The sequence below is a fragment of the Haemaphysalis longicornis genome, unplaced genomic scaffold (genome assembly GCF_048455015.1).
Source record: "Haemaphysalis longicornis isolate Haplotype H1 unplaced genomic scaffold, Haemaphysalis longicornis Haplotype H1 scaffold_2, whole genome shotgun sequence".
Lineage (NCBI taxonomy): Eukaryota > Metazoa > Arthropoda > Arachnida > Ixodida > Ixodidae > Haemaphysalis > Haemaphysalis longicornis.
Window position 1 is genome coordinate 242,509,483 of NW_027526295.1, and position 27,814 is coordinate 242,537,296.

The 27,814-nt window shown below is 48.2% G+C and overlaps 1 protein-coding gene across 1 annotated transcript; it reads left to right on the plus strand.

Annotated features, from left to right (window-relative positions):
- The first annotated feature begins 2,058 nt into the window (after positions 1-2,058).
- LOC144167716 (uncharacterized) lies at positions 2,059-27,501 on the plus strand. The gene is made up of 7 exons (XM_077696902.1): positions 2,059-2,104; positions 9,588-9,655; positions 12,011-12,329; positions 14,140-14,403; positions 22,467-22,751; positions 23,803-23,879; positions 27,312-27,501. Exons 1-7 carry the CDS (start codon positions 2,059-2,061, stop codon positions 27,411-27,413), a joined length of 1,161 nt encoding a protein of 386 aa, XP_077553028.1. The 3' UTR covers positions 27,414-27,501.
- Positions 27,502-27,814: the final 313 nt, after the last annotated feature.

Here is a 27,814-nt window from a genome sequence, read left to right on the forward strand (position 1 = left end):
CGTGAACACTGTAGGCCACAGGCTTTAGCACATTGGCGTACTAAAAGTGAGATTCCATGGATTGGTGTGAGCTTCCTTTAATTTTTGTAACTCTTAGCAAATGAGCAAGGTGCGCACAGGGCCGCCAGACGGGCGTGAGTTGTCGTGTGACGCTTTCACGTGGCATTCAGCAACAAGGCAGGGGGTACACCCGTAGATGTGCTTGGTGAGTACACCATTTGTCTTCCCGTGTTCGCGTGGGCTCGTAGCTGAATCGGTAAGACATCGGGCTCTCGCTTTGTTAGTCTATTAGTTCCAGGTTCGATTCCCGGCGGTGCCAGTGATTTCTTTTATTTGTTCGCTGGAGTTTTCTGGTGACACCAACGGTCGCGAAAGAACCCTTGGGGGGTAGAGGTAGAAAGCTTTGCTTTAAAAGAATCTGGCCAAGCGCAGATTGATGTCCGTACCTCTCTCTTTCGCCAGAGCCAGTTTAAGTTCATACACCTTGCGTTCCGCTTGACCGTCAGTTGCCGTATGGTAAGGAGTACTTGTGATGGACATGAGCGCGTGAAGTAGGCTAGTCCGGTACACAACGGTATGTAACAAGCACGAAGCGGTCAACAATTATAATTTCCTCGTGACGTGGCTTCGTCTTGAAAACAAGCTGATCTGAGCAGCGGGTACGTTTTTTAACACGAAGGTGTTTTATGCCGGGGCCCACCAAGATCTGACTGACGTCATTTCCGTCACGAAAAATGACATCGCCAGAAAAAAATATTGACGCGGCAGCGCCGGGATTTGAACCAGGAACTCTGTCGCCTCAACGGGAGGAACGCAGCGCGCTCCCGACTTCGCTATGAACAGACGGGTAAAGAGGACGACAAACGAGCCTGCCTTATATCCTTTCCTTCAGATGGTGCTGCCGTCTAGGAGAGGCGAAGCTTAGTAGTGCATCATGACGCTAATGAGCGCCTACGGGTACGGGGGACGCGCAGCGTAACCTGCGGAGAAGACTGTAAGGCGACCACGGAGTGAGATCGACACCGACTTGCGAATGCCGCGCTCGTGGCACGACCGCTGCTCGTTTGGCTGCAGTGGACCGTGTGTTCACGAAACGATTAGCTGACAACCCGTTTTGGTTTCGCTCTCACGGACGGTTTGCGAGCGCTTGTGGTTTCAGTCGGATTTACGCAATGCTCCGGCGCGTCCAATCCCGTGTCTAACATTGATGCGTATAACGGTGCCATAACGACGAAATATAAATAGCGATGTGCAACTTCATATCGATGCACAATAAACATTCAACTGCTCCTTTGAAGGCACATTTCACTTTCGTGTTTTACCAGTTCCAATGGAAGAAGGATCAACCATTTTCTCACACCGTACGATACACTAGGAGGAGGAGTGAAAGGGGATATAACGAAGGGAAACCGTTGCTTTCACAGCGCTGCTTAAAATAGCTTTCATGTAGAGAAGTTTTCGGGGCGATTTTGTCCTCCCACGAGAAAACGCTGTTGCAGGGAAAGCCAACCTTTGAGCAAGGCCAGTAATTCCCTCCTTTGCTGATGATTCAGGAGCGACGGTTATCTCGCCTTCTTGCGCCGTAATAACAAGTGTAGAGTAGATTATCTGAAGCCGCAGTTCAATCCGTATTAGCACTGGAAATCAGCGTCGCATGTGCTGCCACATTGGATCTTTTTCTGCTATAGCCACGAATTTTAGTGCTTTTGCGGCGAATAATTAATAAACAATGACCCCACAGCGCCAAGCTCTAGGCGTACATTCAAACGTGTTTTTCACCGTAAAGTTCGTCGGCGCTTACATGCTGGCTTTAAAGTTTTCGCGCTCAAACACAAGAGTATTTCCACCCGTTGACACTAGAGCATGCTTACCTGATTAGCATAAGGTAATGTGTATTGATTTTCACGTTTCTAGATTTTCTGTCCCAGTATAATCGGCCCAGGGGCGAAAGCTAAATGAAATTTTTCCGTGAAAGGAATTGGCAGGGCCGCAATGAAATCCCGCATTTTTTTTTCGCAGCTCTCCCCGTCCACACGAGGGAAGATCACCTCACCCGCCATGACAGCCCGGGGCCCGCAAATTGTCATCTACGCTTGCCTGGTACGTCTTCTGTTGTGCGCCAGTACACTGGCTGAGACACCTCGCGGGCGGAGGCGTGTCACCGGTTGAACTTCTGGCACATACAAACGCCTTCGCATCGAAACTTGAAATGTTCGCATCGACTTTTTCTTTTGTTCTTGTAGTTTACTGCCAGTTCACTCGAAGACATTATCAGAGCCCATCCCCGATCTACGTTGCTGCCAGTCAACTTACCTCGTTCGATGGCAGGAAACACGCGACAAATCCTACAGCCAATCTGAAAAGACGGCCGGCCACAATCTCAATAGCTCTACTAAATCGTCATGTCAAGAACTGCCCCTCTGCTCTGTGTAACTTAGACGTCAGGATGTTGGAAGTAAGCCGCATTGAAAAGTCAGCTTTACAGTTTTGCACTCTAACACACGACAAACGAAGATAATCGGATCCTCTCACGTGCCATAAGGGAGAACAAGAGGAATATAACTAAATCCATGTTTTTTGGTGCGGAATACCTTAGGACCGCACAATGTCCGTCCGCGTCCGTACGCATAGCATTTACAATCGCAAAAAAGATCACACAGGCGCCGGCAGGATTCGAGCCTCCGTCCGGTAGACCAGACACAGTTAGTGTTAGTCGTCTTACCCATTGGGCTACGACCGTTTTTTTTTTTTTTTACCGGCTTGGTACAGTGAACACACACACAAAAAAACAATGACAGATGCCTCAACACAACATAACGATAAAAAAAACCTCCAAACAATGGCACATTCCTCAACAAAACATAATGATAAAAACCCCTCCCGCTGTTACGGGTGGCGCGTGTTAAAAGCGTTTCAGGTTAATTAGTTTATCCAAGATGTTAGCCCACTCAGGTTGCTCGTCTTGCATTTTCATTACATCTCTGATATAAGCAATGCTGTCAATAAAGTACTCCCTTGCCGGTTGCGTATCCAGGTCTGCATGTCGCACGGCCATTCGAGGTTTCCAGAGACTGTGCAGGCTCAAGGCCATAAACATGTCAAGTGGCATGTCTCCATCATTATGCGTTGGAAGGAAACGTATTCCATGCGGAGATACCGGCAGTTCTTTCTGTAGTGTCCGCTGGAGAATGTCCCAGTGGAACACGGTGTCAGAACAGTCCAAGAAAATGTGCTGTATGGTCTCCAGTTTACCGCAATGTCGACAAATTACTGATCCCGCTACAAATATTCCTTTCTCCCGCAGCCAATGACTGACGGGTAGCGTTCCGGTATGTAATTGAAAGAAGAAGCTTTTGACTGTTAACTTCACAGGCATTTGTTTAACTCTCCCCGACCCTGCACAGTATAAAGAGCGATAAACAGGTAGCGGTAATGCCATATTGATCACATCCTTGTACAGTTGCTGTCTAGCTACTAGAGCAAGGTATTGGTAGGAAAACCTTGCCTTCATGAACTGAAAGGCCATATAGACCTCCTTCAAGTAGCCTCATGGGGCTCTTGGTTTTAGTGCATTGGAAGACACAGCAAAATCTGGCAAATAATTCACCAACCTCGTCTGCACAACTGTTCATAGTAAAGGGTTTGTCTGGTCTCTCAGGAAAATAAACCTATGGACAACCTGCCTAAGAAATAGGTGTACCAGTCCGAGACCTACTTTTTTAACGGAAATGAAGCGGTTCGTACGACTCATGTGCTCCCACCCTGAGCGCCAAATAAACACAGCAAAGACCCTGTGAATTTTTTGCACGTTGACCCTTCACATGCCCAACACCCGAAGCACATAGCATATTTTTGCAGCCAAAAATACATTACTGACAGAAGCGCACGAAATTATTCACATATCATGACCCCCCCCCCCATTTTAGCGTTTAACTCCGGACCCTTTCAGTTTCTTCAGGCCAGAACTCAGCGGGTTTCTCGTACCATTGTAATGGCACGCCAAGGTATCTAGTGGGGGAGGTGTTCCAGTTGACGTTTGCGAATTCCTCTGGCGTGCCCTCCCAGTTTCACGGCCAAGTGCGTAGGCACTTGCTACAATTGATAGCGCTTCCTGTCTGCTCAGAAAATTCCGCCGCTTCTCGAACCGCTCTACTGACGCTCTCTTTGTCACAGCAAACGACCGCAACATCATCAGCATAGCAAATAATCTTTACCTCACTCTCGTGCAACGTGAAACCTCTTACCTGATTACTATTTAACAACTTCAGACAAAATGGTTCCAAGTAAATAGCAAACAGAAGGGCACTTAAAGGACATCCCTGCTTCACGCCCGACACAACCTTAAAGCTCTCGCTAACTTTTTATTTACTATCAGGCTCGTGAAACTGTTTGTGTAACTCATCTTTACCCCATCTAAAATAATCGAGCCGACATTCACCTGTTCCAATACTGCAAATAGAATATCGTGTGTTACACGATCAAAGGCCTTAGCCAGATCTAACTGCAAGATAGCAACTCGGCCTCCCGATGAGTCAACGATTTCTAAAAGACTGTGAAACAGATGGAGGTCTGTCGTGATTGAGCGACCTTTTATGCCGCAGGTTTGGTGTTGGCCAACAAGACACTGAATGCCACATTGTAAACGTTTTGCCAGAACTTTCATTAATACCTTATAATCTACATTTGCAAGTGTAATTGGTCTATATGCTTCGACGGATAACAATTTTGTTTCATCATCTATTTTGGGGATAAAGATTACACGTTTTCAACGGAATGACGGGGGCAGCGTCTTTTCCTTACACGCGAGCCATATAACGTTGCAAAGAGCCTTTGCAAGTTCACATTTAAACGCTTTGTAAAAAGCAGCGCTGAGGCCATCAGGCCCAGGCGCTTTTCCTAAACTTAGCTCATCTATGGCCTGCTCAATTTCCCGAACACTGATAGGAGCCTCCAAATTTGTAGGAGCCTCCAAGTTTGCTTTAACTTCTTCGTCCAGCTTCGGCATGAGTGGTAAAAACTGCTCCTTAAATCCATATTTGTATGGCTGACGTTAGCCCAGTACAAGTACATGTCTATAGTAGTCCACGAATGCACGCTCAATTTTTTGTTTATCTCAAGTGACAGCACCAGCATATGAAATCGCCGCTATACTGTTCTTCGCTGCGTATCGCTTTTCATCTCCGAGAGCGCGTTTCGTGGGCGTTTCTCCTAACCACAATCTTTCAGCCCGGGCCCATGTTACCGCTCCCTTATATCTTTCTATTTCAAACGTCTCGAGTTGTGTCTTTACCTCTTGCGTTAGTACCCGAGAGTCAAACGGCTTAATACCTCGCCTGTAACGGTGCGGAGTACCTTAGGACCTCCCAATGTCCGTCCGTGTCCATCCGTGCGCACACCACCATCAAGCGAAAATCAAGCGAAATTCAATTTGAGCCGTGAGTTGCAGTTTCATTTAGGCAATAATCAAGGTGCAAATCACGGCTCAAATCGAATGATGGTCGGGGCGCAAATCGGATGTCACTCGGGGCGCAACTTGGATGTCATTTCCAGTCCCCGTACTCCGCGCCCTCGCCATCATCCACGGACTGGAGATGCTGCCATTTTTCATCCACATGCAAGAGATAAGACGGTTAGGACTAGCAATACGTTTTCTTGTTATTCGAAGCTCCAATTCTGGCGAAAACCACAACTAGCAAGCGTGTGTTTCCATCACTGGTGCATGCAAAGTGAAGGAGGGTAGGGTTTTCGTTATCGAATTTTTGGTTTCTAGGTGGGGAGGGTACCGAAAGGACCACTGATTTTGGATATCATTAGATTCCCTGTAGTCGCAAGTGACGCACAATATAAGCTTACGCGGTTCAGCGGCTGCACTTTCCGCAATTCCGCTGAGAAAAAATAAAAGTTACACATAATCCATAGGTAACTTCGCTTACTTCACCAGGAAGTTTGTTTCTTTTTTTTTTCTGTGATCTGTCGCTCATGGTATTTTTTTTCTCACTGTGTGCGTCCTCTCCCTTTTCTCCAGTCTAGCACGCCACAAAACGGGATCCTGCGAACGCCACTAGTTTCCATAGTCATTTGTTCCGTAAAAATTGGTTCTATCTAAAACTTAAACACCACACTGGTGTAGCAACTTGCGAATCGAAACTAAGTGTTTCCCTTGGCAAAATTACCAGGCCGATTCGTCGCTGATGACACGATACCGAGTTGTGCTTCTGGTGACTAGATTTCGATTGGTCGTCCTGGTGTGTACTAGGCATGTGTTTCCTCGCTTGTCTAGCCTTACTGTTAACGTTATTGGAGACTGTGTTTACCCAGCTCACCAAGTGTAATGCTTGGCTTAAGGTGGAGGATTCTTCTGCCTGTCAGTCTGTCCCTAGTAGCTGGACTGCGTTGGCGTTTACATTGTCCACTCGCTTGGATTGGGCCGTCTTGGTCCTGGTGTCTTGGTGGTCCATACCCGGTGGTTAGATGTTAGAGGATTGTGGTCCTTACTTCTGCCTCTTTCGCCAGGTTTTTTTTTTTTTTAGGGGCGAAGCTCCTTAAGTCATGGGTCTGTCCATCCCTTGTGACTCGTGGTACGTGACCGCCGCATGCTTTCGGAGATGTCGCAAAGTGGGCCGCGTTGCACGCGCAAGAACCGGCTGCAACCGGCAGCTCAAACTCGGCACCGGGAGCTCGAGCTTGTCTGTGTTCGCCAACAGAGGCGCGAGCGCACGTGCACTGCGAGGGGGAGATCACGCAAGAGATCACGCCACGAACGCAGGCAGTCGTTCTCGGAGATCGAACGAGACACAAGGACCTTTGCTCGTTTCCTCTCGTCTTGTTCGGGCACAAGTTCGCCCTAAATAAAAGTTCTTTCTTTACCGTTGTGTCCCATCCTACGTGACAAATTGTGGTGGAGGTGCGGGGTAGTCCTCGATGGCGCGGGGTCTTTCACCAGGTCTGGGCCTGGGAGCATTGACTCCGAAAATAAAAGTTGATTTGTACAATGTACGCACACAGTCTTACGTCTTTCTTAATGATGTAATGGGCGAACTTTCACGGGAGAGTTACGGTTACCGATGATCTCCCCCTCTCGAGCTTCGCCCCACTTATCATCATTAATTCCGTGAATATGGCGTGATTTTTTTTGGGGGGGGGGGGGTGGCGGCGGGTAAAGCAGAGTTTTCCTCCTCGTTGCCGATGGGCTTCGTCCTTTCTTTCCGAAGGGGCTGCGTAACGGGCGTTCCTTCGAGCTGCTTTCTTGCTAGCAGAGTTTGTTCTCCCATTGGTGTCTCTTCAGAAGGTAGGGGGCTTGGAATCGTTTGTGGCATTTCTTGTCGTAGGTAGGGTGCCCTTTCCACAAAGTCCGCAGGTGGAGGAGGGGGGGGAGGGGGGGGTCGCAAGTATGATTTTCGAACGGTTGTTCCAACCCGCATCTTTTGCAGCGCGCTTCTTGTGGATTCGGGCATAAGTCCATACAAGGATCTACTTTGCCAGAAACGTTGCATACCCCGTACGTTTTGACCTAAGAAAGCAGCGGTATTGAGCCTCGCGGTAGTAGACGTAGTGTGGGACTTTTCTTCCTTCGAAGACTATTCGAATTTACGAATAATAGAGCAGAGAAAGTTTACCTTACGACATGCAACATGCCCTTGGAAGTTGGCTTTTTTGCACGAGGCCAAAGCCCTGCAAAAAAGCCAAACACATGTAAGTCTTTCGCGAAACAAGTGTCTACTAACTCTGGTGTTTGGTGGCTGAAGTGAAATGCTACCTCTTTAAAGATTATACAGCGAAAAAAAAAGTTTCCTGAAAATGTAACGTAATTACTAAGGATTTCTGATAGTTACTAGTTGATGGCTCACCGTTCGGATAAAACGCACCAGGAACGGCTCGACGAACAGAAAGAAGACACCACACAGCACAGACTTAGTGTGCGCTGTTTTCTGTTCTGTGTGTTAGTTCCATCCTTTTTTGAGCATTTTATGTAATCATGGCAAAGCACTAAGCAGCGCCACAGACCTGTTTGCAAGTAAGGTCATACGAGGTATTAGCATGCCGAGCAAGGGCCTCTTTACAATGACTGGACAGACTGCAGCCAGCAAATGATGGTGATGGTTGGATTTTTTATTCCGCAAGGCCAGCTGGGGAAATAGCGCCAAACGGAAGTGATTTAAAGAGTGGTTAAAGTTGTTGCAGCCAGTAAAATGTACTTTCTGAGTTCACAGAATGTTACGAAACCACCATGTATTCATAACAATGTATGTCAAAACCTTGTTCGACTGCATTGCAATCTTGTCCTCATACTTTATTTTTAATTTTTTGCACCCTTTTTTGTATAAGGTCCTGACTACCTAGTTTATATTTTGCAGCCATGTTTTTGAACTGGAGCATGGAAAGATATTCGTATTCAAGAACATTCGGTTCAATTAGCAGTCTGTTTTTACCATTAGTATTCGATTCGCAGTGCCATTTTTGATATTCGCACACCCATACCAACAATCTCACGCACCTCGTAACTTTTGCACCAATGACATTTACGTGGGCATTTAACATGAACCAAGTGGCAGTCAGTTGTGTGGACGCTGCTCCAGATTAACACTTTTCCCTACACCGTGGCCTACAGCCATGCTACCCACGAGGGATGCAGGGTTTTTGGATGCAGGTGGATCTGCAACGCGTTAGTTTGGTCGTGCCTACATAAAAACAAGAGTGAAGACAGAAAGATATATTACTGTTTATTTCAAATTAGAACCACGGAGGTGCTGGATACCGCGCTGCTCCGTTCTGACCCGGACGTGCAAGTCCAACTGGTTCAAATGGCTGAAGTCCTCGACATGGTCCAAGGACTCCTGGCAGGCGCCCAAAGGGGGAAGAATACAGAAGAGAATCTCCCCGCTCTTCTTCTCTCCTCTTCACTTTTCTTTTTTTCCCCACTCTTCATCCTAGGCACACACACAAAACATTGGCACAACTTGCACTAGTGGTGCAAGGCTGGAGAAACAGCAGAGCTGGCGGCCCCTGTTCCTTCATCGGAGACTCGGATGTTGTACCTCGCATGGATTTGCGAACTTGCCGCTGGAAGTTCTCCATGACTGGCATGCCGGGATCGTTTTGGCCGCAGTATTTCACATCTCTCCCAAAGTGGACCGTGGTAACACGCGCTAGAACACGCGGAAACCATCTTCACCAACTCGGCTTCTGTAGTGCGCGCTCGGCGTCTGTGCCCCCCAATTCAGGCGCGAACGCATGTGAACTGGCGAGTAGAAGAGCAGGCGAGAGATCATGCCGTGATCGAACGCTGGGCGGCAGTGTGTCCTCAAGGCCGAGCTGGCCGACGCCAGGTGCTCCTCGCGAAGTGCACGGTGACGTGCGCTCAGTATTTTATCTTTTGCGATCTCCTCACGTGGCGCAAGCACACCGGGGCTCCTCACGAGGCACACGCTCACGTGCGCTCGGCCTGTTTTCTTGGCACTTTTTTCTCTTAAATCTACATAGCGGAACTGAAAGCCTAAACGCTGTGTTGTTACCAGAGTTTTTTCTAGTACTACTATCTCGCTGAAGTGGCCGTCGTAACTATTCACCCTCATCGTATGCGCAGGCAGCTCTCCAAGTCCGTGTGTCCCTGGGCGTGCGTGTATCTCAAATCTGGGCAAACACGACGTCGTTCAAGGTACGTCTCCGGTCTTCTACGCCCATTGACGTTTGGTGAAATAATTAAAGCTCAAAATGACAGATAAGAGTAGTGGGTTTTGTGGCCCAGAAAAAGAAGCGCACGAGTATAAACTAGAAGTTGTAAGGAGACTGTTATAGCAACGCGTAATATACATCGCCTTCCAAATGTCAATCTGGGGGAACATAAATGACCGTAAAACGGTCACGAACAGCAACCAAAAAAGGAATACGTGGCGTAAGGACGTCGCATGGACTTGCCTGGGAGGTCGGCGGAGAGCCATCGCCAAGAAACGTGACTGGGCCTCCAGTTCTGGTTGGACGTGTACTTGAATAATAACTGAATGATAACATGGAGGTAACGCATTTATGATTGTTATGAGCATTTCTGCTACGTTTTGTGACTGCTGGCATTGTGTAGCGCGAATGTAGTTTTTCGATACTTAAAAATAGCTTCCTTCAGGACGCAGAAGAGTTAAGCCAGTTACCATTGGCTGCTTCCTTCAATTGAAACAAGGCTCTATTTTGTTGTCATGGTCCCTTTGCGGTTACAGAAGTTCCCAATTAGTGTAGCTGTAAACCAGTTTGTGAACTCCCCGTAATTAATAGTGGGTATTGCGGGAAATAATGACCTATGGTTGGGGCAAGTCTACTAGAGATGCTATAAAGCAGACCGTTCGGGCTAAATACCTTACAGGCTAAAATCCTTGATACAGATTTACTCAATATGAAAAACTACGAATGAGTATAACCGTTCTCTTATGTTCTTTTTAAATGCGGTCACGAGCATCACTTCTCCCCGAGTATCGCCACTGAGTTTATTATCGCTGAGTTTTAGACTACCCTATTTTAGTGTCGCAAAGTGTGCAACGTCTGGAAACAGGAAAGACGACAAATGAGCCTGAAGATGTGCCACGCAACGTCAAACTTATAGTCCGCCCAGCTGCTGCTGCACGTTGACCTCAACATGACGCTAAGTCTGGTCGCCGAATTTCCACGTCCCCGCTCCCTGTACTGCGCCATCAGTTGGGCTGGTTGTTGTTACCTTTTAATTATCTCCTCTTAAACAGAGGAGCTGTTGTAGGTTGAGCCTATTCGTCCGTCTGCTGTATGCTGTGCGTCAAGCAAGGGTAGGAGCAGGATCCCAGACCATTCAGCGGCCTCGCAGAAATCAGTTCCCAGACCCACCGACAGAGGGCGCAGTGGTCTCACAGGGGCGGGCTCCTCTTCCACCCGCTAGGGGAGGAAGAGGGGAGGCAGCCTCTCGCTGCTGAAGTTTAGTTGCTTATTCCCTTGCGCGAAATGTAGAATTTGCGCGTCGAAGGCGCTACCGTTCTCGGGCGAGCGCCCGTTGACGGTCGAACCGACACAGGAGAACCACAGCTCCGCTGCGTCAGTAGATTTCACACTAGGGGGGCGGGGGGGACTGGTTTTAGTATTTTTCCATCATCCAGATGACACGTCACAGCCAGTGGGTTAGAACAGGCGGCGTTGAGAAGAATTTTATTGTAGAAGTATGGTGGCACAAGCGGGCGTTATCTCGGTCTTGAGGCATCTCCATGATTTCTATGATTTCTACGGGAAACGCAATCGCAGGCTGCGGTGTAACAAAAATTAAAAGCCATTCCAGTCTCTTAGATGAGCAGCAAAGCTTTGTAAAATGTACGCCATAACTGAAGGCTAGAGAATGTACACGTCTTTAGTTTTTCTTTATTTGGCTTTGGGATTACTGGAAACTTCCAAGGACTAGAGTTTTACTCAGCAGACAAACACGGGGCTGTCCGTTGCCTTTCCGTAGAAGCCCATGTGCTGACAGCAAACGTAAATTGTGTTACGTTTGCAGTTAACTTCGCTGTAAACAAAGCATTGTAAAATGTACGCCATAACTGAAGGCTAGAGGATGTACACGTTTTTAGTTTTTCTTTATTTGGCTTTGGGATTACTGGAAACTTCCAAGGACTAGAGTTTTACTCAGCAGACAAACACGGGGCTGTCCGTTGCCTTTCCGTAGAAGCCCATGTGCTGACAGCAAACGTAAATTGTGTTACGTTTGCAGTTAACTTCGCTGTAAAGAAAGCAATCGGGCCAAGTATATGAAGCCCGGTGTGATAACAGAACCGCACTGGCTGCCATGCTATTTTTGCTGGGAACGTGTTGGTACAATGCCAGTTACAGCCATTTCCTGCTAAACCTTCCCAATAAAGTTGGCTCTGCGCAAAGCTTTTTTCGCCCCAGATTTGCTGATGAACACAAGATATCCTCAGAACCCCGTCCATAAACAAAAAGGGCAGTTCTAAAAAAAAGCGGCAAAAAAGCACGTTCGCTGTGAGCGCCCTCGTCTTGACACGCACTCCAGATCGACTGGCAGCCGGAGAGCGGCAACCGCTTCTGCCTCTGCCACGCGACGGCCGAGCACTTCCAGAAGGGCACCAGCTTCTTCGACTGCATCCCGTACGGCCGCGAGACCCGGTGCGACCTGTCCGACTTCGGCAACTGCACGGCGCCCGCAAACTCGGGCCTCCGCTGCAGCAGAGAGGTGGCCGCTCGGCCCTCGTACGTCACCGAGCTGCGGCCAGGCGTCACGTACGCCTTCTGCGCCGTCGACGAGAACCCGCTCTCCTCGTCCGGCTACGACAGCTTCGCACTCTGCACGCGGTCCTGGACGCTCGACTCCGGTGAGCTGGGCAACAATCGAGCCCGCACTTCCCGCTTCATTCCACAAGTGCGCACTTTCCAGATTCTTAGGCTGAGCATGTGCATCATCCTAGCACGCCTCTAGAGATCATTAGCGCTAAAACCTCTATTGTGCTAATTGCCCCTCATGATATTCAGATGTTGAGCACATACTTTTCTCCTCTCCCGTCGCCCTACAGTCCCCTCCTTAATCTAATGCTCCTCCTCCTCCAGCTTTCCTGTGTGGTTAACGTTCGCGGCCCTCACCAACCGCCTGGCCAAGGTTCTTGTTCTGAGGGATAGCTATACATAAGATGGGTCTCAGTTCGACCATAGATAGTCTCTCTCCCCCTCTCTTTCCCCCTCTCTCTCCCTCATTTTAGTTCCCTCATGCACGCAATGACGACTCCGACAAGGACATCATTGAAAATCAGCGCGGAAAAAACACCGCACAAAAAAGGAACGAGAAGTGTACAGGACTACTGTCTGCTTCTCGTTCCTTTTTTGTGCTGTGTTTTTTCCGCGCTGATTTTCAATGATGAACGTTCATTAACTCGCCCAAATCACAGTCCTCTTGAACTATATGTCCGACAAGGACATCCAGCCGCCTTCAGTGGTCTAAACTTATCTTGAACTGCAGCCTATTCCTTTCCTAAGATTGAGTCTGTGCGCCGGCCAGTTTGATGGGCGGCAACAAATATTAGGTAGTGGGAGGACTGGTATATCCATGTTCGTTGGCGTGGGTACCCGTCCTAATTGGCGTGTGGAAGAACAGGTAGCTTAAAGAATATACGACGCGGTGTCTTCAGCGGGCGCACCTAGGAGTGATGAAACTCTAATTCCATTCGTTCCGTTACCGCGTCATTACATTCACCTCTCGGAAGGGGTAAATGTAATAATTTCTACCCTGTCCGGAAGAGACAGGGTAGAAATTATCGCGGGATCAACTAATCAGCATGGCGTTGCATAAGGCCGCCCACAGTGGTCACATTCTCCATGTGGGGAACCTGCCGTTCTGATGACCTGCCGTCTACCGGTGTCCCTGGACAAAATTTCTAAAAAAGAGGTGCCTGAAAGTGGGGAGTAGCCGTATCCTTGCTGAAACACAACTCAATATGTGAAATAACTTGGCAGCGCACAGGCATTGCAGCCGAGGCTGACCCCCTGGCAGGGATGCCCATCGATAATTGCTTCCATTGACAACCTCCTCAGCATACATTCTTGATCGTGCGAACGGCAAAAGTTGTAGGTTTGGGGTCCCACATTGCACAGTTTCAATGCTGCATGCCATTGTCGGGCATGATCTGCGCGGAATTATGCCTTTTGGGGTGTGCGCCAGTGGGAGAGATTATCGTCATGGGTAAACCAAAACAATCGAACAGCTGAGTTTACTGGGGGTCACCTTAATAGTCGATGTGCGCACTGGAATGGCTTCTTTCATATACAATGAATCAATGACGATGATGAGCACTTCACCGAGTTGTCAATATCAAACTGATACCACATTTGAATCGTCTGTGGTGGCATTCGTTGGCCTTGAATTCATGAGAAAAAGTAACATGCGGATCTTGAGATCTCGCCTTGGGATTCTTGAGTGGTCATACGCCCACCATGTTCCCTTGATGCGAATGCTATCGCGTTTAGGACTGGACTGACAATCGCCGACAGGAGTGTTGTTAGTGCTTTCTCGCTGAAGTTTCACATCTCGAGACACTTATAGTTACCTTAAACTAAACGAGTCCCCAGTTCAACTCAGCGAACGATGAGTACTCCTTCCTTGTCTTATGCGCACGCCCTTAAACGCACCGGCAGAGCTTCGCTTCCGGGCGTCGGCTTACTCGGCCTTCATGGTGGGCCTCGAGTGGCGGATGGGCAACGAGTCGGAGCAACTGCTCAACGTGCGGATGTGCAGCTCGACCGACGGCTGCCAGACGTCGTGCCGCGACAACCTGCTCGACCTGCGCCGGGAGAAGTTCGTCGCCTGGACAGACCTCACCCGCCAGAGGCTTAAGGTGCAGGTGCGCCGAACGGACGGCGTACTCCTCTACGAGACCAGCTTCAATGCGCAGAAGCAGAGTGAGCCAATGTTTTTTTTTTTCTTATGGCGCAGCCAGCCCCGTTCGACCCATGCTGTTTTGGATGATGTTTACGAATAGACTACGGTCCAGACCGACAGACATGGCTTTGTCACTTCTGTGTGTGTGCATATATGCACGACTTTTAATCTCCTCTGTTATACCTATTTTATACACGTCACTTTTCCAAGGCGAAAGACTTATATCTCCCTGTTTCATGAAACCCTTGTGGTACAAAAAATCTATGTAGGGTACACATAATCGCCGACAAAATGGGTGCGCGAACCAGGGATTGCGCGCTGTGTAAGGAAAGCAGCAATGCCAGAACCGGGTCGGGCGTTGCGAGTGAAACGAGCTTCCGAAGGTGCTGTCCATTCGGGTCAAGTGGTTGCAAGCGTGGCCGAAACATTCACCAGAAATATCGACAGAAAATCAACAGATGGCATAACTAAGGTTTCGCCTTGTCTTTCTTGAAAGGCTCTCTTCATCAACGGTACTTTTTTTTTCGTTTACTATGCATGCCATACCCCCCGAGCCTTAGCGCCCTAATCAACCTACGACTGTTAACCCAGTGTTCCTAAATACCGTAACTGAGGCATGCAAGTGAGCAACGGCGGCAATTTTGGTGTTTATCAGTGTTGCCAGACTCTGCTTCTGCGAGCTCACCACTAACTATGACTCAGGTCATTTGTAAACAACACTGCCGAAGACACAGAAACACGGCATCTTCGGACACACTTCTGCAGCTGAAATGCTGCGAAGCGTATTATTTGATTTTGCGTTCGGGTGGCTAAGGCGTTGCGCTGCTGAGCACGAGGTCGCGGGTTCGATTCCCGGCCGCGGCGGCCGCTTTTCTGATGGAGGCGAAAAGCAAAAACGCCCGTGTGTACGAGATTTCGGCGCACGTTAAAGATCCCCAGGTGGTCAAAATTAATCCGGAGCCCTCCACTACGGCGCGCCTCATCGCCTGCGTTGCGTCGGCGCGTTAACCCCCCACAATCACGATTTTGCGTTCGGAACCACGCCAGTCTCAAGCAGCCGCAGAGCAAGGAGGACAAGCTGAGAGTAACACAATTGAGCGACAGAAAACGCACAAACGACATAATGGCGGTGCCCATGAACCGTCGCAGTGTAAACAAGTGTCATGTGATGCGAAATGACCAGTGATCTCCGCGGCGACACGGAACAATAGGAGAAAAGAGTGCCGATACTCTCTAACCCTATCTAGTGACACCATGTCCACGCCTTCTCGCGTATAACTCGGCAGTCAGTGAAGAACCATTGTACGTATTGCTTGATGACTCTTATCAATAAATTTCCTCGTTTTTCAGTCGTTTAATATTTTTTATCTCTTTAGGTGAAAAAAAAGGTTCTTACGGGAATAGAGTGACGTTGAGTGATTTGCCAGAAGATAGTTCTTCCAATCTAAACAACTCTTTTTTGTGGCCCTTCCAAAGAGTTACATGTAATCTAAATTCATCCACAGCCCTCCACAACGATGCGCCTGATAGCCCAGGTGTAACGCTGGCGTGTAAAACTCCCAAAATTTAATTTTAAGCGACAGGCATATTCGCCAATGCACTCCTGCTGTTAGCAATGTTCCAGCGGGGACCTTGTTCTCTTTTCGTTATTAGACATTCATCTTAATCTCTTTCCTTGGCTCATGGGGGCTATTTTGTAAATCTCTCTCAACACCCCGTTTGCCAAAGGCCATTTAGCTCACTGATTATCATCGAACGTGTGTCCACTTGCGAGACGAGGGCCTCGCAAAATAGCGTTGCGCTGCTCGTGTCTTGCGCCAGCCTGGCTTCTTAATTAAATTGGTCAGCCCATGGCCAGTCTTATAAGTACTACTCTTGATTGTCCTTATCTCTTTAACCCAGATAATCTCCGGCTTCCCTTTCCTGATAGTCTCAGTCCTCAGTTTCCGTTTATCTCAAGTACCTTGTTGCTAAATCTATCAAAGCTGCCCGCCGCTCTTTCGGCGTCTTTACTCTGATATGAACCGAGAAAATTTCACCGTCACCACCCGCGTAGTGGGACTTACCCCGTATTCAGAAAGCAAACATCTTTTGCCTTAAGGACGCGTTTCGTAAGTGTCCGAAAAAGATCACAATGTGAAAAGGCCACCGCGCGTTTCAGAAACCTTCCTTGAGACGCCCTTATGACAGGCGCCCTTTTCGGAGCACGCTAGGCTCCTGCGAACGAGGTTAGCGCGACGGGCCAATCCGCTTACGGAGTGTGGGCGGGACTCGACTCCTGCACCAATAGGGAAGGACGCTCCCGTGGCGCCAGCTTCCAAGCGCTCGGATCAGTCAGCTCCGTCGGCGGCCGGTACCCGTACAGAAGTTTAGGCTTAACATCGCAGCTGATACTTGCTCGCCGCTTAAACTACGGCCGCGCATGACTATCCTTTGCGTAAAATTTCACCACAGTATCATCCCCTTTCTCGTATGTGTAACTTTGTTTGCTCGATTGGTTGCATGCTGGCAAGCGGCGACGAACTGTAGCCTTACGTGCAGGCTCTTTCAATGCACGGAGGCAGCGCCATGCTGCCGACGCTGGCCGCATCGCTCGCCCGCCAGCTCTGACGTGCCGGGCCGGTGTGCAGGTGTAAACACGGCCACGTCCGAGCGGCAGGCGTGTGCACTGCGTGTGCACAGAATGATCCTTTTTGCTTGCAGAAATGATCATTCCTTACTGCCTTATCAATTTCTCGCGAATGACGCTCGAAAACTGACACCTCAGCTAAGCTATCGTCGTAGTCCGCGATGTTCGTCGGGAAAAGTCGCACATAAGGTAGGTTGGGAGCTACCTTAAATAGAGCTTACTTTTCGGGGCGATTAGTTCGCGAAAAGGCGTCCTCGCAGCACAAGTTCAGTTCTTAAAACGCGGCAAGGCGCCGGAGTGCCGCGAGGTCAAAGTGATACTTAAGTTAGGTCTGTGAATACGAAGGTTAGAGGCCTAACCAGAGCCTGTTAGATGCAAGTCTGAGCAAGCGCGGCTGTTCTCGACTGTAGAGATTCTGTACGATATATATACGGCGGGGCTGTTATTTATGCTGCTTGATGAGCGTTTCCCACTATATTAAGTGGTGGACTGCAGACGATCGTTGAAAGCGAGTCGCAGGGGCGTGATTGTCGGTACAGTTTTTAAAGATACCGGCTACTACCTTCTCTACGGCGAGAAATCTTTGTCCTTTGCAGATTCTATAAAATTGACAAGGAGAAAGGTGGAACCAGGAAAAACGCTACACTCAAGATTTATTTCTTTGAAAGAAAAGAACGTGCACATTTATGCATTTATGTTCCCAACATTTGTCAGTTTCGCCCGTTAGGCTGAAGGAAGTGTCACTTGGACATGTCTAACCATAGTGCGTGATGCCAGCTAAATGTCATCTGAGTAAAATTCACCGCTTTTGATGGATTAATTCTGGAGCCCATTGGTCAGCACTGACATCAGAAAACTAATTTGGGATAATCTTCAAACAGACCTGCCATAAAATTTGATGATTGTTTGATTGTAGGGCTTAACGCGCCGACGCAACGCAGGCGATGAGGCGCGCCGTCGTGGAGGGCTCCGGATTATTTTGACCACCTGGGGATCTTTATCGTGCGCCGAAATCTCGTACACACGGGCGTTTTTGCTTTTCGCCTCCATCAGAAAAGCGGCCGCCGCGGCCGGGAATCGAACCCGCGACCTCGTGCTCAGCAGCGCAACGCCTTAGCCACTGAGCCACCGCGGCGGGTTGCAATAAAATTTACGGAAGCACCTAAGCCTTCCTCGGGATGCACTCGATGAAACAGCCCATTATCATAGTTAGTCATTTTTTTTTTGCGCCTTTCCTTCTCCGCTTAGTTAGTCTGACAGCACTGGTCAATAGCCTTCGTTGGGCCCATTTCTCCGCTCAGCTTTACGTAATTAACGCTTACCTTTACGACGTGTCAAGCAACGTCAAATTCATTGTACTATCGTGGTACATTACGAACAACGGAGCGCGTGGCCTTGAGTATACGCCGTGCATCCTATAGACGAGCCGCTTATGCACAGTACGAACAAGTTGCGAGAGTTCGTGTCAAACCTTGGTATGGAAAGACCATCGTTCGGCGTGTGAGCCTTTTAGATGCGAAGGCACCTCATTCACTCGCCTTGTCCCTGCATCTGGCCACTCTAATCTGGCGTCGTCGTCGGCGTCCGCCCCTCCCCCATTCTCCTCGTCGCGCCAGCTGCGCTCTCCGCCGCTCACCCCCTCTCCTCTCCGATAGCGAACACTCTCTCGCGAGGGGCATTGGATTGGATTCGATTGGCTTGGCTTGGCATGGATTGGATTGGATTTGGATTGGATTGGATTAAAGTGGATTGTGTTGGAGTGTTGCGTCATAGCCGCGGCAGACGCACTGGCGCCGGCGCGTCCCCTCACCGTCATGCGCGCTATAAAACGCGGTGCCTGCGCCGCTCCCCTCCATCGTTCCAGCGCCGTTCCTCCGCTGTCCAACGCTGCAACGTGATCCCCTATGCGTCGCATCTACACAGGGGTTCCCGCGAGGGGAGGTGGTAGTTTTTAAAGACGATAGTCTTTCTTGGGCTACTTAAAGCCAGAAATTTTGGTCTGTCTGTATGTCTGTCTGTCCGTCTGTCTGTCTGTGACCCGATTCAGCCACCCGGCCAAAGCAAAAAGATGCCTGCGCAATAGTCTTATATAGTCACAGCTAAATCTACCCGTCTATGTCCGGTGTAATGTTCATACTTGTCAACATTGTTGAAGAAGAACAAGACATTACGCAAATATGGGACAACAAATCAATACAGAAGTGATATTTGCAGTGTTCCTTTATAAAAAAATCAAACATGCTTGAATTTGCGAAATTGAATACTTCATCAACTGCAGAAAAAGAATTCACTCCGCCGTCGCCTGCTGTCGCCCGCGCCACTATAGCTTCTGGCGCCATTATAAGAAATCAACCGGCAACAGTTACGCAAGGTTCCACTAGATAGGTTCCACGTTCTGCTTGCAACGCACGTGGAGTAGGGAAACGCGGTTCTATAAACGCTGAAGTAGGGCGCCTCGATTAACGCGCGTCTTCGCCGTACGGCAGCGTTCGCATCGAGACACCCGGTTTGGAGCAGTGGAACGCGGAAAATTTTAAATGATTTTTAAGCAAACCTTTGGCGTCTTAACCTTGGGAGGAGCGCGACGCACTGAGAGGAACAACATGAGAGGTGAGCGGGAAAGCGAAGGGAGGCATTTACTTCGCAAAAGCCGATAAAGACTATCGTCTTTTGACGGAATTTGCAACGATAGGAGCAGATACGCGGCCAATTTTTTTGGTTTGTCTTTCCGCCGCGTTCGGCTCGCCCTCACGCGAGCGTTATCTCACGTCGTCCCAATGCTGATGAAAACGGCACACGCAGTTTTATTCCTCTATTTTTATTTCGTGCTGAGCGCCCCACAAACGATGGAAAGACGATGGTCATTGCATATCAAGGTTGGTCACGAACTCCCGTAACTTGTTCCTACTGCGCATATTCGGCTCATCGCCAGGATGCGCGGCGTATACTCAAGGCCACGCGCTCTTTTGTTCGTGTTTCAATGTACCACGATAGTACATCAAGCTGCGAGAACCCGCTGACAACGGCATGAGCTCAAAGCGTAACGTTAGGCTAACGTAAGGCCAGCAAATAGCGGCGCTAACATTGACTTTTACGAGCTCAAATCGTAACGTTAGGCTTATGTAAGGGCCGAAAATTCCCCTGCTAACATTGCATTTTACTTAACGCAGCTCGCACTCGACTAGTTCTGTTCTTGTTCTGTTCTGTATGTTGTGTTTTGTTCTTGGCTTGTTCTGTAACTAACATGCCAAAATTACTCATGTAGGCCTCAGTTCACGTCTAACACACGCCTATATGTATCAGGTCACGACGGATTCTCTAGGTCCTCTTTTAGTCAGCTACAGCCATGTAGCTATAGGGGCTTAGGGGATGCGTGCTCGTTTAGCTTTTGGGGGCCTCGGGTTCGATTCCCGTACAGACCCATAGTTTCCCTTTTTCTTTGCAGCTCAATTACTTTACTTTTATTCTCTTCATGCCATCGGCCATTGTCTAACATTTCTCGGAAACGGCACAGACGATGCCGGATTTTGTTCTGTGGAGTCGACTAATGCTGTCTTCTTAATTGATACCGCACCTCATGTGTCTTACTTTCTCTTAAAGTTCACCAGTCTGTTCAGCTAACGCGTTTGATATAATTCTGCTATACTTTCTTACATTAGCTACGGGAAGTGCAGTCGAAGCTGCGAAGAATGAGGGCATAGAGGCGCGGACAACAATGATCACGAAAAAAATGACCGCGTATCTGCTCCTTTAGTTGCAAATGTCGACGAAAGACGAAAGTCTTTCTCGATGCATTTTCCAAGTAAATGCCTCCCTTTGCTTTCCCGCTCACCTCTTATGCTGCTACTCTTCCGTCGCGCTCCTCTCAAGGTAGACACACTAAAGGTTTGGCGTTCCACTGCTACAGGCCGGGTTCCTCGATGGGCCCAGCGCTGCCGTACGGCGGAGACGCGCGTGAATCGAGGCGCCCTACTTCAACGTTTATAGAACCACGTTGCGCGACTACACGTGTGTTCCAAGCAGAACGTGGGACCTATCTGGTGGAACCTTTCGTTGCCATTGCCGTGTGATTTCTCAAATGCCGCCAGGAGCGCGAGCAGCAGCAGGCGGCTGTTTTCTGCAGTTGATGTAGTATGTAATTTCCTATCGCAGAAACCAAGCATTCATGCATCTTTTAGTAAAGGAACACTGCAAATATCACTTATGTATTGATGTTCCGCCTTATGTTTGCGTAATGTCTTGTTCTTGTTTAACAATGTTGGCAAGTATGAACACTGACACCGGACTAACACGTTTAGATTTGGCTGTAAGTATATAAGGCTATTGCGCAGATTTTGTTTCACTTCAGCCGGGTGGCTGAATCGAGTCACAGACAGACAGACAAACAGACATACAGACAGAGAAAAATTTTTGGTTTTAAGTTGCCCAAGAAAGTCTATTGTCTTTAAACGTAGTCCCAAGGAACGTCAACTACTTCCTGTAGGTGGGGCAGACGACGTTGCCGGGTGCCGCACTGGTCATTGTCGTCGTCCATTGCAGCAATTCTGAGTATTGCCCATTTCATGTGCGTCTCAAAAGTGTCCACTTTGAGGGAGCTCTGATTGGCTTAAAGCAGACAATTGCATGTGACGCAACACAAGCGAGGTCTGTTTCGGTGCAGTGGTACAGGTTAAAGGCCTCGCAAGTGTAACTACGTCATGTCTTTAAACAGACGCGAAATAGTTAATCGACCAGGTTTAGGGGAAATCCCCAAGGTGGAGTAAGTTTCTGTAAAGGAAAGTTTGACGTCCACCTGAATGCAGCCGTACGGCTACAAATGAAAGCTATACAGCTTTCTCTGAAACTTCTTTTTCTTCAAATGAGAAGTTTCCGAGAAAGCTGTATAGCTTTCCTTTGTAGCCTACGCCTGCATTCAAACTTTCCTTCACAGACGCGAAATGGGCGTTTTTTTTAAACGGACCCAACTCAGATTTTTGCCTCATGGGCGCTGCATCTGTTGCCCTCATTGACGAATGCCCCTATTCACTCTCCCTATTTGCTAATGCACACTTCAGCCTCCCCAATGCTGCACAAAGCCCATGAAACAGTATAAATTGCCTGACAATTTTAATACTGGAACATACAGCGTGAACTTTGTGGTACACGGGGTAGGAGACAACGACCCGAGCCAAGTTCACGCGTTTCCATTATTATGAAGGCATAGATTTTTTCATTCTTTAAGTTTTAATAAGATTTTAGCGTATTTTGGGCTGTGGTGCGCATGCGCAGTTAGACGATCCTGTCGACTTCGCGAATTAAATGAGCGCTAGCACAAAGCACTGATAAAACGACTGCTCCCAGGATTAATGAGTTGAAAAGGTCTGTACCAACTGCTCCAGCTCTCCACCCTTCGTGTGCCATTTGTCTCACTGTCTCGTCGTCTGTTCACGCACGCCCTCTGGTACGCATGCGCAGCCCCCGACCGTCCGTGCCAGCTTCGCGCCTCGGCCCTGAGCCCGTCCAGCGTGCGCGTGAGCTGGGTGCTGGACGAGGGCCAGGCGGACGGCTTCGTGGTGGGCTACTGCTGGTTCCGGCTGTGCCACACCAAGGTCTACCCGCAGCCCAGCCTACGGCACGTGTACATCAACGGGCTGTTCCAGTGGATTAAGTACCGCTTCACCGTCACCGCCTTTCGCACCGTGAACAGGACGGGCATCGCCATGGGCGCGCCCAGCCACGCCGAAGTCGTCACCGGAGGCGGTTCGTCCGCTCTGTCTGTCTGTCTGTCTGTCTGTCTGTCTGTCTGTCTGTCTGTGACCAGGGACGCTGAATATGACGCACCTAGGTCGGTGCATGACCGATAGACCCGCATTCTCAAATGAATATTGCTGCAATGAAGATGCAGTTTTATCTTATTACCGCAAGGCATTCGTTATACTTGCGGTCGATCAGGGGCTCTCCCCACGCAAGAAACACGCTACCAAACACCGGTCCCCTAGTAAGATCAAATAACCGACGCCTAGCCACTCATTTCACGCAATGGTATTGGCTACGAGCACAGTATAAAATCGGGCTAGCTAATGTGGACGGTATTTTAGCTACAATCGTATTGATAGGGCGGAACTTCTTTCTGCTCTATTTTCTTTTTGTTGCTTTACAGAGTTTCGGAGCAACGAACTTTCGCGTGCGCAACTGCTCGTGTGCAGAGGAGTCGACGTCAGGCCCTCACGCACTCAATAAATAAACTTGTCTAGCGTGTTCAAGAACTCTGCGCGGAAACACACTCCCATGAGTAACGGGCCCGTGGCCCTTTCTTTCTTGCAAAATGGCTTATCTTGAGTCTCGAGTTGGCCTCCAATTTTTTTAAATTTTCATATTGGCATATGCGGCATTCTTTCGGAGAGAAGGAGGAGGAAGAGGAGGATTAACCATTTTCAAAAGTGAGAAATGGGTGCTAGATGGCAGGTGCACCAGCTACCCTGTGGGAACGTGCTTAGCCCGGGACTCCGTGGTCCTCGCTGGCCGCCAGGTGTCAAACGACAACTTCTTGTTGCGCCGGAAGGTCTGAACCGGTCAGCCGGTCCACCCGCAGCTCGAAGGTAGTGTTTGCAATGGGTGACAAAGACGGGGTAAAATGCACACGCCAATGAATTTTGTGCATGTGTTTTGTACTTATTCCAATTTGGCTCAAATTTGCGGCCCTCAAAGGGCCCAACGCTCACGGATGTTTATAGAAGGCAACTGGACTTTATGTACATAATCTCTTGATCACTGATTACTTCCATCTTTTGTTTTTTACCCTTTCCCCCAGATCTAACAATAGTGACGTGGGTGGTGGCGTTGATGGTGCCTGGCTTCCTCTTAAGCATGCTGCTCTGCCGGCGGAGGGTAAGTCATTGGATTCGTCCCGAATAGCGCTTCTCTAGAAAAGGATATCCAGAAGAATGTTAGCTGACAACTCTGACAGCGTGTGCTTGCGCAATACCCTACCTGATGGCACATGCAGTTCTGTCACAGGCGCAAGCACGATAGTTATACAGCCCAGGGCCACTTCTCAACCATCAGACGATATTGTCCATGACCGCTAACAACCCGGCGTAGTTGCCGCCATTGTTTGGAAGAGAATGGGACGCGCTGAAGAATAGACTGAGGATAAAATGAGAACATTCCGAGAGTACCCCGTCATCATCATCATTATCGTAATCATGATTACACTTGTGTCCTGTGCAGGACAAAGGCCCGTCCCACGGGCTCCTCTAGCCGTGCTGGTGGACTGAGCGTTTTCCTGAGAGTTTTCTGCAGTCTCCAAGGCATGGCCACTCCAACATGCACGTATATGAGACTATACCGCTCTAAAAATACCCCTGACACTTTACCACTCCCCTCCAAATCCGGACTGCACTGGCAATACCTGTTTAACACAGCAAAACATTAGCCAAATGACACACCAAAAACGATAAAGGAGGAGGTTTAAAGAAAGGGGACGCAAGGGAAGGCGTCCCATGTTCTAGCACGTCCGATATGAAGGGAAGTCGTCTCAAAATGTCGCAGGTAAATACTGCGAAGTTTGTGACACCTCGAAAAAAGCAAGCGTAGAAAAAGAAGTAGAGTAATAAATAGAAAGGAGAAGTAGCAGCTCCACAGAACGGCAGCCTCCTCTCTGTGTGTTCTTTTCGCCCGACCGGTTTAAACAGCGTCTATACGGTACACTGAATTTTGTGAGGCACAACAAAAATCGTAAGGGAGGAAAGGCGCCCAACCAGAAGAGTATAGGCATGCTAAGCTTTGGCCTCCTTTTAACCGCTTCACCGACCTCGCCTTAACTCAAGCTCATTTCCTCAACAGGCTGCTACGTTGGGCCACACTTCAACGTCAACACGAGATGCATTTTAAATTCAGTTTATTCTCCCTCTCCATCTACATTAACGGTTTCTTGGGGGCGTAGAGGAAGGGAGGAGGGGTGATTGGACGAGGCCGTGGCTCTGGCTGCAGCAAATAACGTGAAGGAAGGCTTAGGTTAGGGCTAGTCGGTACTCCACGAATGTATTTCCAGCGCACAAGAAGGCACGGACAGATAACACGGGTATGAGCGTTTATCTCTATCTTGCCTGTTCGCGTTCTTTTTGTGTTCTCAAATAACGAAGGTTGGTAGTCGTGTTCTGGTCCAAAGCAATTCCTCATGCTTGCATGAATTCAAAGCTTGCTGTCATTACGACGATCAACCAGTTTGCCGTGCCCCTGACGAAAAACAACACTTGAAGGGAGCAATCGAAATGTTATGTAAATTACGCCAACTGCCCCCCCCCCCAAAAAAAAAATATTCTTTTGAATTTTGAATTCTTTATTTCCTTTTTATTTTCATTTTTCTTTCCTCATGCCTTCTTCCTCCCTTCTTTTTCTTTCAGTTGGAGCAATAAATTTATTCGAAGTGTGTGTTGTGTGTGCGTTTAAGTCTGCAGTATTACACTCATGTCGTCACAACGTGCTCTGTGTTCTTACCAGTTGATTGATTGATTGATCTATTGCTAATATATCCTTCAGTAATGGGGTCAGTACTTGTCATTTCACGAAATAAACTAATATATCTATATTTTATACTCTTTGTTTAATTCTAGCGCTGCTCTAAGGCAGGCTCAAAATTTCTGGTTACAGGTGGTAGCTGTCCTAGGCAAATTCCCTTCTCTGCTTTTCGTCCACCGGCATTCTAATCGTTTTTTAGTGGTCTCTATTGCCTTGATGTGAACTTCCTCCGTGTTACCCTTAAATCTTAGGGTTTCTGGAAGCCGAATATTTCCTTCGCATAGGTTTGAATGGATATACTCGTTTCCAACTCTATGTGCCGCATAATTTGTTTCTGTTCCGCAGGTCATGCATACACCGTAATTTTGTTTATCCTTCCCTACAAAGCTTCCAGTTCTCACGCGACCCGCTCTTGCCTCAAAGAGCAAAGCATTTCCCTTGGAATTATCGTTGAAAATTTCGTTTCTGATTACCAATTTCTCTGCCCTGTACATCTATAACGACGTTTTAGCTTCCATTTTTTGTCTCTCCATTTATTTGTTTCCATCTGCCTTGCTTCTTTTCTGGTTACCCTGACTGCCTTTGATTCTCCACTGTTCTTTCCGTATTTCATCGTTAGCCTTCTAGTCTTTCTTAACCACTCTGTGTCCACACTTTTCCTGTATAGGTACGTAAAAACTTTTGATGCCACCTACGTTGATCCATTGATCTCAACTTCCTCTCAAAACATACTTTACTCTGCGCTTCTCGAACTTCAAACGACGTGCAGCCCATATAGCCCTGCGCTGCCTCGCTGGCTTTTTTGCCATGTGCGCCTAAGGAGAAATGGTTCTCTGGTTCCCTTCAAAGCATGATAGGGAATTTGATTTTAAGTAGAGCACTGCATTCGGAAATGTGAGGCCAGGAACCATTACTCCATTACTCCATTCCACATTCCTCTCACTACTCCGTATTTGCTATACCCCACAGAGCTCTATGCGTCATTATAGCTGCGTTTGCTTTCCTTTATTCTTCAGTTACTCCTCGTGAGTTCTTAAGTAGTTGTCCATGATATTCCTTCACTCTGGGTCATTCGCCATGCTGGATTGAGACTACGTGAGTGCTGGCGTCATTGAAAACCGTTATTCCCAAATTTTCAGTGCTAAAATTTAACCCGAGGTCTGTAGCTTCCTGGCCACTGATATTTATGAGCCGTTGAATTTCGCTCTGGTTATCAGCGAGCTAAGAACGACAATAAGCCTTGATTCTTTTCTTTCTACTTCCAGGTTTTGGTTTAGGCTAACTGAGAAAGCTGTGTACTTAGGTTTTGGGCAGATAACATTTCCCGCCTTCGGATCAACGGTTTCTTCAAGCGTAATATTAACCTTTCCTATTAACTATCCTAATATTAACCGGTCCTTTCGGGCCGGTTTCCTGCTTATTGCGCTGCTGGGTTCTGCTTCTAAGCTGACAAAGTCACCCAGGACTGCAACTTTGTGCTCATTCGATCGGTAGAAACTCACCATTTTGTGCGGTGCAAAACGTTCGCAGCGATATACTGAGCATCATCAGCATTATCAGCCCTTTTATATCCATTGCAGGAGGAAGGCGTATCCCGATATGGCAGGTTTCAACCGAATACTTACATGGTGACTAAATTCTGTGCTTCTATGGTTCTGCATCTAGTTTAGCCTTTCTGGAAACGGATATTATTTCGCTTATGCCAAGCAGTACTGCCAGAAAAAAAAATCCTAAGAAACAAGCTAACAGTTCCTGTTATTGCAAATAAGATATTCATTTTTTTTTCTTTCTCGTATGCAGGTTAGTCGCTGCTGCGGAGGTTCAAGACGCGAAGAAGTGTGGCATGTCCGCCACGGTAGAAACCTCGAAGGCCCCAGCGGGGATGTTCTGGGAATGCAGTGATGAATCAACATTGTGGCTGCCGTACAGCCCAGAATAATATGTTATAACTGCTGTTAAATTCATTGCGTCCCCGTTTTATTCAATTAGAATACCCCAACATCTCAGAAATATGCGATCTTGAATTTTGGATAAAGCGCGCTTTTCATTTCAACACCGAAACACAAATCGCCCTGCATTACATTTAATTGGTTTTCAGTTTTTTTTTAAATTTTTGTGCAGCGTGTGTGTTCACTGCGTGAAATCCGTTTTTATGGTTTGTTAACGTTGCTTCCTGCAGTTGTTAAGGCAGGTCGACGTACCATTAATTTATTTGGTTTCACGAGTCTAATTTTCAAACAAGCTGAATTGTCCTCATTGATGCCGTTTACGTCAATACGCTCTGCAGGAAAGCCAACTTTCTC